General features: G+C 41.2%; 1 protein-coding gene across 1 annotated transcript; it reads left to right on the forward strand.

Annotated features, from left to right (window-relative positions):
- The first annotated feature begins 6,673 nt into the window (after positions 1-6,673).
- On the forward strand, positions 6,674-10,355 carry LOC119021485 (transcriptional repressor scratch 1-like). Its single transcript, XM_037101790.1, has 2 exons — positions 6,674-7,266; positions 9,054-10,355. Exons 1-2 carry the CDS (start codon positions 7,110-7,112, stop codon positions 9,863-9,865), a joined length of 969 nt encoding a protein of 322 aa, XP_036957685.1. The 5' UTR covers positions 6,674-7,109; the 3' UTR covers positions 9,866-10,355.
- The last annotated feature ends 1,417 nt before the right edge of the window (positions 10,356-11,772 follow it).

Raw genomic sequence — 11,772 nt, forward strand, 5'->3', positions numbered from 1 at the left:
ATTTGATTCCAGGGAAAAGACAGCCTTCTCCACTCTGTACAGTTTGTACCAATTTGTCACACTTCCGTTTGGACTGTTCAGGGCCCCAGCTACATTTCAGTGCCTCATGGATCGGGTACTGCGGCCTCACTCTGCATATGCTACAGCCTATTTGGATGTGGTAATCATTCATAGTGAGACCTGAGAGCAGCATGTGCAGCACATGGGAGCAGTGCTCAAGTCCCTGAGAAAGGTGGGGCTCACGGCCAATCCAAAGAAGTGTGTGGTTGGATGGAGGGAGGAACGGTATTTGGGGTACCACTTGGGGGGCGGGCAGGTGCAGCCACAGGTGCAGAAGACCGCAGTGGTTGCAGCCTGCCCAATACCCAAGACGAAAAAAGCGGTCAGGAGGTTTCTGGGGCTGGCCGGTTACTATGTGAGGTTCATTTGGGCCTTTTTGGAGCTGACCAGCCCCCTAAGCAGCCTGACCCGAAAAGGTGCCTCAGATCCGGTCCAGTGGACAGAGCCGAAGCCACTCTTATACACTCCTAACTTTCATATCCCTTTCATCCTGAAGACCGATGCCTCGAACAGTGGGCTGGCAGCCATTTTGTCCCAGGAGATGGATGGGATCAACCGCCCCGTACTGTACATTAGCAGAAAGCTGGCTCAGCAGGAGGTGAACTATAGTATGGTGGAAAAGGACTGCCTCGCCATACGGTGGGCGGTCGGTGCAGGGTTGAATGAGTCTGTTGCTGAAGCTGCTCTTAAGCTTGTCCAGAATTTTATAGAGGGGTGATGGGCATTGTCCATGATTGCCAGCAGTTTTGGCAGTATCCTGTCCTCCGCCACCTCCTCCAGGGTGACATCATAGTCATCAATGTGAACAGATTTATGCTGACTTCCATCTGTTTTTCATACCTTTTGGACTATTATGTACACTTGGAAAATTATCTTTTAAAAATTGACAAACAAAAAAAATTGACGAATTGACAATTCAAATGGGACTCGTCATAACTTCGGCTCTCTATATTCTACAGCTTTCACAGCTGTGAATATGAGGGACAGCCATCTTGGATTTTGAGGTCGGGGTTGTTGAGGTGCCTTTTACTTAAAATTGCGACTTGCACCATTATTGTTGTTTTTGATGGAATAGTTTAATGTTTTGTTTAAATGCTTTTTTGCATTGTCATGTGTAGGCTATTGAGCAGGGGTGGATGTCATCGATCGATTGGCTCTAGCTCCTTAAAATACAGACATGAGAGAGGTATTAATCATCTCATCTTCCTCTCCGAACAAATCAACTGTTGCTCCTTGCTAGCAATCCTTTGGCTGTAGCCTGTTAATGTAAGCTGATTAGCTCATTAGCCTTGTATCCAGTCACGCTAAAATGGAAGAAGTTCAAGAGAGAGTCTGGCATCAGCAGAGGCCGAGAATGGCATGTAGAACTGGAATATTTTCACCTTGAATGAAGGATTATTAATTTAGAATTAGAATCAGAATTCCCCGGGGGGAAACTGTTTTTGTCCCAGATGCTCCATGCAAAGTAGGATAGAAATACAGCATGAGTGTAGACAAGAGCTAAAGATAAAGATATAAATAAAACCGTAAAATAGACGATAAAATGAAATGAAATGAAATATACAATGAAATAATACAATAATAAAATAATAAAATAATAAAGTAATACAATAATAAAGTAGACAATTCTTTAGACCAAACCAGAGTTGATTGTGAAAAGACAAAGCCAAGACTGTTTTGGTGTATCCTATTTCTTTTCTGTGCAGTTTGAATGAAGTTTGATGTTTTATGATGAGTTAATGAGGAGATTAAGCTTGTCTTAGATTAGTTAAAGAGAGAAATTCAGGAGGTTAATATTTTTCTACTCAGTAAGGAAAATAGATGCAAGAGTATTTCATTTCTTGACATTTTGTTCATTCATCACACTAAAAGTTAAGAGACCTTGTGAAACTTGGTGCATTTGCCACTTGCATATACTGTATTTACCAGCTGAGGCTACAGGGCCAGTCAGAATATCACTTCTTATCCAAGATGGGCCGGGGCTAGCTGGTAAGCATGGTCACTTCAGCGGACATCTCTGCAGTGCAGAACATAGATGTCTTTCACATAATGTTTCTTCACATTCTGTTGATAATGTTGGTTCATTTATTGAATGTTTTAAACAAAATTCTAAAATCTTACAGAGTGCATTCATAAATGATTTCTTCTTAAATCATTAAGGCTTTGATAGTTTAACTTAGAATTTTTACAATAAATCCAACGCGCCTGCCGTTATACTATCTATCTGATAGCTTCATCTGCCATCAGGCATGTCATCACTCTGTCTATTCACCATATTTTCCTTTCATTGCTCTGGTTTTTCCATTTTGAACAGCATCTATAGCTCTCGCCTGGCTGCTCCCCCAAGACTCTGACATCCACCAGAGCAGAGGCCACTGACACGTGTGATTGATGACCCCCAGAATGGAACGGAGAGAGATGGACAGATTCCTTTTATCAGGATTGAGGTCTGACTAGATTAAAATGCACTTGTACAACGCCTCCTCCCCCTTTTTTGGCGTCCCTGTCGGCCTCCTCAGCAGCCCCACTCTGTCCCCTGTCAGTCACCACACCTGACGGCTGGGGTTTTTTCCTCATCTCCTCTCCTGACCTCGAATCCCACCTCCCCACTTGAGGTGACATGGTGCGGACGTGGCCAATTGCGCAAGACTTTAACCAGTCACTTCCAAACTGACTTGATGTGTTTTTTTACTTGCTTCTGCAGAGTGTGCCAGACAAATCTCAGTGGAGCGTTCCTAACACCATTTGCACAAAGCTGGTTGGTTTAAAAAAACGTATGAAATGTGTTGGAACATAAATCACAAGTCTCCCTCCACAGCTAACCACAATCAACCCTTGAAAAAACATGCCTAGTGAAGAGGGGAAATTCTCCATTTTCTCACTCTCTAAGTGCTGATTAAAAGAAAAGAGACAATCACTCTCATTCAGTGGTGTGCAGCTGCCTCGTTGTCAGATGGCGGAGTGGGAGATTTTTGTGGAGGTGCTGAAAAGATGCCTCAGTGAAAGGGACCTGCGTTTGTTTTTCAGATGGCTCTCTAATGACTGGATGTGATTAACACAAATTATCTCACTTATCACAACTCAACAGGCATAGATAGACATTCTCTGGGTACATTTTCTGAAATGCTACTTAACATGCATTTAATCAGACTCAAGCAGTCAGATGCAGGACAAAAATAACAAGATTTCTCTCACAGAAATACTCTGTCTGGCTGTGTCATTCCTCCAACTTGTTACAGTTGAATGTCAAAGTATCACTTATTTTGATCTCCACGTCTGCACTTTCATCACTGCTAAATTTGCTATGTATTGCCCACATTACTATGTAGGACTGAAACTCGTGTGTAGAAAACACTAAAAAGAGGAAAACGTCTCATTTCCACACTTCTGTTTTTGTCTGTAATTGTGCCCCAAATGATGGAGAGATGCATTTCTTTACAGATAGAAAGAGACATCACTGCTCACATGAAAGAAGGCTAATTATCATTGTTTTGGAGCATTATCAAGACAAAAACAGGACCAGTAATGCATGGCGACAATAAGTGAGGAGTTTGGCTTGTGAGCTTAGGGTTAGGGTTAGGGTTAGGGTTAGGGTCTAGTGAAATATTTAGTTAAAATATGTACGAATCAGTGATGTTACACATGCACTCAGTTACGCAGCTAGCATGCTGCTATAGTTAAATAGCTAAATATAGCTAAATATGCCATCAAACATTTCACTTGGAAGGTTTATATATATATAGACACTTATATGTATAACTATTAAATGCTCCAGTGGCACAAAGTGTATATTGTCCAAAATCCGAAAGACTGAAAGACTTGTGTGCTGACTCAAATATACTCACAGAGCTTTGTGGAAACAAGCTGTAAAACATCCTCACCACCAAGTGCTCAAACCAACTTGTTCATGAATATGATTCTGCAGTAATTCATAGTTTTCATATTGTCAACCAAATCTCAAGAAATCACCAAAACCAAGAATGACTTCATCTAATATTTTGTTTCCCTCCCACATCTGTGGAATTCAGCATGGTAGACTAGCAGCCCACTGGTTCGTACTGAAGACAAAAACGTTTAAGGGCAGGTCGTAAATGAATTGTTTCATTTTTCAAAGGATAAATGGTAGCATTGATAACACTGGATAACACTGTATGCACAAAAGTAAGGGCTGACATTTCAGAAATCTGTAACATTGCTTAAAATAGGTCCAAGTAAGTATGATACACTCACTGTTGGTGTTTTTATCTGTAAAGAAAACAAATAATATCACTTTCTTTAAAAAAAAAAAAAAAAGAATAAAAAAAATCCCATCAACATCTGTCTGTGAGATTATATATTTCCACGCTGTGTTAAAGCTGCTGCCAGCTCTCCAGCCAACCAGAATTTAACCCTGTGACCCTTGCAGGAACCCTGGGGTCAGCCTGTCACAGACAACAGACCGGAAGTTACCATGGGGGCCTTTTTTATCCAGATGACTGTTATATGGTTGCACTGAAGGTTGAGGGCTCTACAGAGAGACATAAAACTGCCAGGACAAAGAGAGGATGGTGCAAAGCAGAAATGTTAAACCTGCAGGCTGATGTCACAAAATGTGGAGATTTTAAGAGCTAAAATTTGTAAATTATTATTATTATTTTTTTGCATTACATTTCCCTACTGTGTCTCCCTTCAAATCTTTTGAAATATACCTTAAATCAGTGAGACTCTCCTGTGTTGTGCATCATCTATCTATAATGAATATCAGATCACACAAGTGAGACATGTAATGGTTAACAGTTAGGGGGCTGGAATGTAGACCAATATCCAATCATAATTCCTCAATAAATAAAGTAGATTGCATTTTCTTTTCAAATTGGTGCCGAGATAATACTGAGTTTAGTGTTGGATGTAGGATAATACCTATCATTGTTCTGTTTTGTTTGTTTTGTTCTTGTCATGCTCTCTTGCAGAATTTCACATTTCTGGGACAACTGGATACTACTTATAGGGGCACGCAATCTGCAGAATAATACTAATAATGAATGATAACAAAGTACCTTTCTGCAAACCACAAAAACATTGAAAGTTTACACTTGTTATGTTGTGTTAACATTTCAGTTTTATGTTGTGACAGCACTGTGTTTATGCTCAGTTTTCTTAGTAAGGTTTAGAAAAATATCATGTTTTGTTTAAAATACCTGTTTTGGTCACCACAGACATGCCTGTAAATGTTCAGATGTTTCCTTAAAAAACATTTGGTGGTTTCCAGATTTGGAGGGTTACTTTAACAATGTATTCCAATACAGTTACTAATAACCTGTTAAGAAATGTAGTCAGTAACTCAATCCAAGTATCACAATATTAAAGGAATGTGACTTGATTAATTTCTGTTTAAATCACTGCAGAGCTCAAACCCACGACACACCTTAAGAAACGAGCGAAATTAAACCTGCAGCGGCGCGAGCTGGACCGGGATTTTGCTGGCGATTCGGTCCCGTTCTGTGCATCTAAACTGACTGTTGTGGATTAATGAGACTAAACGAGTCCGGACCGAGTCTGTTCCGGTCTGAGGAGATCCGGATACACAAGGACAACAAAGTGGCATTGCCTGCATTTGCGTTTGTAATTCTTTAAAATGTATGCACATATTTAGCAAACAACTATTTATATTTGCATTGTAAGTAATAAAAAATGGTTTGTTAAACATATTTGTGGTTTTCACAATAAAAAAATGTAACTTTTTCTCAGATTGTATGTATTTTTTTTGTGATTTTAGGTCCATAGTGTTAATACAGTATGGCAAAATAAAAAAATAACTGTACGGTCAGACATGTGAGGTTGTGCTGAAAATAATGACACCAAGTAAATAGTTTTTAAGGTGAAATATAATGGTAAAATAGTCAGAAACGGCCAATTATACCCTGGAATATCAGATTTCACAACAAACCTAAATATCCCTGACGTCCCACCTTCAAACACAGCCTCATCTGGCCGTCCATGAAAAAGCTTCTTAACCTCCCACTTTTCTATCGGAATACATATGTCTTTCAGCACTGCACTAGTCAAGTAAACAAGACTAAGAAATTAACTTTCACTCCCTGACTGTTTCTGATACCTGTCACTACAGACACAGTTTAATAACTACTTTACTATTTTTTACTAGTTTAATAACTATTTTACTATTATTCTATTAAGTACTGAGATTTCATACACATAAGAATCTGCAGTCTGATCCTTTCATGTGTCTAAGGTTGTGTAACGCTGACCTAAATCTGATGAAAATAAACACATTCTGCCTTCCTAACTGGGGCCATTGCAACATTTCAAGAAAGAGCTAATGATGATGATGAAATATCAGAGGCAGTAGTGGTGTTCGGAGGAAAGGGGTGTGTGTTTTTTGGGCAGCATAAATTTGTGTTCGCTACTTCATTGAAAGACAATGGAGGACAAGATGTTGTGTGTAGTGTCACCCACGTGCTTCTGCACCACTATTGTCTGCTCTCCTTCCCTGGGAGAGGGGAGACGGAGGGGTGAAAGGAAGAGGAGGAGGAGGATGTGGGAGGAGGTGGGTTAGTTGATTGCTGTGTGTGAGTGTGCACGTGCGTGTGCATGCGGGGAGAAGCACAGACGGCTCGTGGTAATTTGATGTGTGTCCCCGGGGATGTTTGATGGATTAATGCTAAGCAGCTCCCTCTTTTAAAGCACCACCTGATCTTTGGGGCTCGTGCCCCACATATAAAAGGCTGCAGTAGTGCTGAGCTCAGCTAGTCCAGCCATCTCTCTCTCTGCCTCTGTTTCTCCCTCGCCACTTTCTGTCTTCCTCTCCATCCATCCTGTCCTCTGCTTTCTCTCTCTCTCTGCTACTTTCACTACGTTTTCTTTCTGGCTTTAAACCTTTTCCAGGACAAATTTTTCTAATCTATTTTTTTTTTTCAATCCTCCGTTGTTTGGCCTGTTGGAGAAGGCCATCTGGAAGCTCAGTACATTTCTCCTCTTTCATTTTTTAATCATCAGTCTGTTCACATTCTTCTATGAGGCTCTAGCATCAGTTCTTTCATCAAAGAAAAAAAATGCCACGCTCCTTTTTGGTGAAGCAGCCGAAGGTTCATGATATCTCCTCCTCCAACTACTACCATCAGCACCAGCAGCACTGGGACGACTCTTATACTGTGACACATGCCATCACAGAGTCAGCTACCAACTTGGCGGTGCGTTTGAGTGAAAATGGTGAGTTTATATCTCTCTGAGTTTTTTTTTTTTTTATTTTTATTTTTTTTACTTTCTTATGTGTCTTTCTGTTGCATTAATTATTGATTTCTTCATTAGGAGATGATCCACATGGTTTTTCACACAACAATGGAGGAAAAAAAACATGAAAAAAACAGACAGTTATTCATACAATAGTGTTTATGTTGTTGTCTCTAGTACCTAATCGCTACTGGAAACCCCCCAAATCCCCAACAGGCATCGCTCGCCCCCCTTCAGCATCCCTCAGGACTTTTGTTTTCTAACTCGGCGGATGCTAAACAGTATTCAGGTCACGCTGGCTCAATCTGCTTAATACTCAAACCAGATCACACAGTAGCCTTTGGTTTTAATACTATTGTGTACATGAATGATGTGATATACGTGCACATGGGCATTAGGTACAAAATCTGATGCAAGCCTTTGTCAGGTCCAACTAGAAAGAAAGGGGAAAAAACTCATGAGAAAGCAGATAGCCACATGGGACTGTGTTGTCCTTAGATGGTGCAGTTGCCCTTGAGTCTCTCCTCTTATCATCCACCCCCCCCTCGTTCATCTCTCCATCTCTCTCCATCTGATCCTGCAGGATGTTAGATAGCCACAGGGAGTAGGATTGCAGCAACACAATCCATATGTGGAGCAGCAAGAGGTGATGGAACAGGGTTTTTAGAGGATGGGTATTGACTGGAAAATACAGAGTGCTGCAGGTAATTCAATAAAGTGCAACATGAGCAGTACATTGGCAGACAGTAGATTTTCATCTGTGGGATTTCTAGAGAGGCTGGATGTGAGAACAACCCTGCAATACAATCAGTGTGTGTGTGTGTGTGTGTGTGTGTGTGTGTGTGTGTGTGTGTGTGTTTGGCTTTGAGAAACATCCAAAGAAATGTGGATTCACCCCTATCAGGCACACACAAAGGCACACACACACACACACACACACACACACACACACACACACACACACACACACACACACACACACACACACACACACCAGCAGCAGCAGCAGCACGGATCTTGTGTTCGACTTGAATCATTTGTCATCCAGATTTAGGATGCCAGCTGTCTGCTTCCCTTTGTGTGCGAGTGTGTGTGTGTGTGTGTGTGTGTGTTTGGGGTGGGTGGGTGTTGGGGCGGTGGGCTCAATATACCATTGACTGCTGTCAAGATCAGACAGTAGTCCCCCAACCAAACAGACACACACACACCCTCCCCTACCCTCCCTTCCCCTTTTGCCAAATCGCAGTCCCCCACCTGTCACTCAATCCCCCCCCCACCCCCCACCCACCCCCAATACTCATGAACACTCTCAAAAACGGCACAGATGGGGAATGATCTGATTAAAATGATTGCATGATTGAGGGGATTTCATAGCTGAGACACTCTGTTTTGGTCACCCTCCCATCACAGATTCAGAGGCAGTGCTGCCACTGGGAGGCACTGTCTGGTGGATCAATCCAGGGCAAAACTTGATTTCAGCTAATTTTCAGACACTATTTCGCTTTCACATTTTTTCTCATGATGGCACTTGTTGGAGTCAGTGCAGGTACTGAAATGTGCCCTTAATAATATTTCATTAACAAATCTTGCTGAACCTGGCACTTACAAATAGCTTCCTGTATTGCTTTCATATTGATTAGAGATTTGGGTGAGATGGCACTTCTTTCCATGGGTTATTGAGATGATGAAGATGTTCCATTCATTTATTCCAGCAACAAAAAGAATATTTTCCACCTCTTTTCTAACCAACTTTTTTCCTTTCCCAGGCTACATCCATGATTACATCATCCCATCAGTGTTGCAGAGCACAAAGGAGCAGGGTCATGAGCACACCGGGCTCTCATCAGGGCCCCTGTACTCCCCAGGTGGCAGTGTCGGGGAGGAGTTTTCAGACCATGATATGGAGCATCCAGACAGCCCTGTCTCCAGCGGAACGGTTGAGTCAGACAATAGCGGCCATGAGTTAGAGACTTGCAGCATTGACGCATTTCTCATCTCTGATGGACGCTCCCGCCGCAGACCCAGTCAGAGGTGTCCCCGCAAGGGAGGTCGTCAGTTGGACAGCAGCGAGGATGTGGTGCTGGCAGACTGCAGCCCTGCCAAAGTGAAATCCAAAGGGCGTCACGTGTGTGGCGAGTGTGGCAAGTCTTATGCCACGTCCTCCAACCTGAGCAGACACAAGCAGACTCATCGTAGCCTGGACAGCCAGCAAGCCAGGAAATGTCCCACCTGCCACAAGGTGTACGTGTCTATGCCAGCGCTGGCCATGCACATGCTGACCCACGACCTGAAGCATGAATGCACGGTGTGCGGCAAAGCCTTCAGTAGACCATGGCTGCTGCAGGGCCACATGAGGTCCCACACTGGAGAGAAACCATTTGCCTGTGCCCACTGTGGCAAAGCCTTTGCTGACCGCTCAAACCTGCGCGCCCACATGCAGACACACTCCGCCTTCAAGCACTATTCCTGCAACCGCTGCCACAAAAGCTTCGCACTCAAGTCATACCTCAACAAGCACTATGAGTCAGCCTGCTTCAAAGGATACCAAGCAGAGGATGACTGCAGCTCTGAGGACTGATTGGGAAATATTCATCTTTTTCATTTCTATTTATAAACTTTTGAATAGTTCATACAAGCTTGATGACTTCTCAGGCTTGTCACATGCATGCATCATAATCCTGCCTTTTGATAAGCAATAACCTCTTAAATTATTCAGGAATTAAGTATGACATTCAAGAAAATCTCAGTGTTGATCACAAATGTAAAATATTTTATATTGTTTTTATAAATTGAATTGCAATAATTTACATGCCAGTATTATTTCAAAAATGCCAACTAGCTCTTAATTTACCTAAAATGTTTCTTTTTTGTTAAATAATGTATTTGTGTATTTATTAATTTATTTAACTATTTATTTGCCAATTTTGCAATATTATTTATTTATTATTGGTTGATGTATTTGTGAATTGAACATGGGTTTATTAGGAGCCATTTATTGGATTTGTTGAAAACAAAAGCCAAAATATATTCTGACACCATATATTTCTCTGTCTGATCAATTTGGTGATGACAATAAAACTGATGAATATGAGAAAATCTCATTTACTCATTACTGAATATATGCAAAGATTACACACACTTATATCTGGACACCATATTCAACCCTTAAAAACATACAATCCATACGTCTCCCTCATAAGTGACAGGCTGTTGTTTGTTTTAAAGCAGTCATGTTTTACAAAGTCAATAAAAAGTGTATTTTTATCAGTCAAAAATCCAAATTATCTCCACTAGAGCAGTCACTTCTTCAATTGTAACATAGAAAAAAATGTTATATTCTGTAATGACCATTTCAAATACAAAATGTACAATCTTGGATCATTTGTCTTCTGATGGCAATTAAGCCTCTGGAGACAATGTCCAATGTTTCCCCTCGTCTGAGCGCAGCAGGGGCGTCACTAGGTTTTAATGACAGGGGAGGCTTAGCCCCTAAGAGATGCACAGGATGTGAGTGAATGTAGGGCGCGAGCACGAAATTTCACAAACAACTAACAAAGACTGACAAATTATTTATTATCATTATCATTATTTCAGTCTGTTTTTGTAATACAGTACAAGAACAAACCCAGGTTTACACAGTGAAAGTATGTTTACAGCTTAATTGTTTGCTCCCCAATATTTTGAAGTCGCATAAATTATAATTGTGACTAAAATGGTCATGATTTCAAGCCCTGACAAATATTACTTAAATAATTGAATTAAAGTAATATCAAAATTCTCTTGAAAATATTTGGGTCAGGTTAATTTGACTAAATAGGCCTAATGATGCCACTGGCACACAGACTTCCTTTTCTGGGCTCCAGTCCTTATTTACAGTCTGATTAGCAGCAGTCTGATCACAGAACCCATGGGCTATCAACTGGTGACATTTTAGCTAATCTCTATTGAGAGTTAAGTGCATATAAGTACAGATACATTTTTAAAAAGGCCAATAAAAGCTGAATTGCTGTCACATGATAGCTGATGGGTACTGAGATTATATTTCAGAATAAGCCTTTGCTCTTGTGCTCTCCACACTGCCTTTTTATCTGCATACAACCAAAGCTTGCTCAAAGGTGATTGGCTAGTACTACTCAGACCACAACTGGATTATAGAAACATAAATGCTTCCAATACCAAAACTGTGTCCCTTGCCAACAGATTCTGCATGCAGTTGTCTGAACAATGTGCAGTGTATGAGCAGAGCGGTTGATTTAGTTTGCCTTACAGTCCATCTGCATTACATATTGCACAACACACACCCAAAAAAAGAGAGCGATATCTACTGAAGCCAGTCTGGCCAAAAGGGAACTGGACCGATGTTGGCCGAAAAGTCAAATAAAAGTCGTAGGTGCATTTGATTCATGGAAGGAGCTTCATTATGTTTTGAAGCTCCTAAACGATGCAGATTTGGCGTTTTTGCTGTAGGGCAGGTAAGATAACATC

The sequence above is a fragment of the Acanthopagrus latus genome, chromosome 6 (genome assembly GCF_904848185.1).
Source record: "Acanthopagrus latus isolate v.2019 chromosome 6, fAcaLat1.1, whole genome shotgun sequence".
NCBI classification, from domain to species: Eukaryota; Metazoa; Chordata; class Actinopteri; order Spariformes; family Sparidae; genus Acanthopagrus; species Acanthopagrus latus.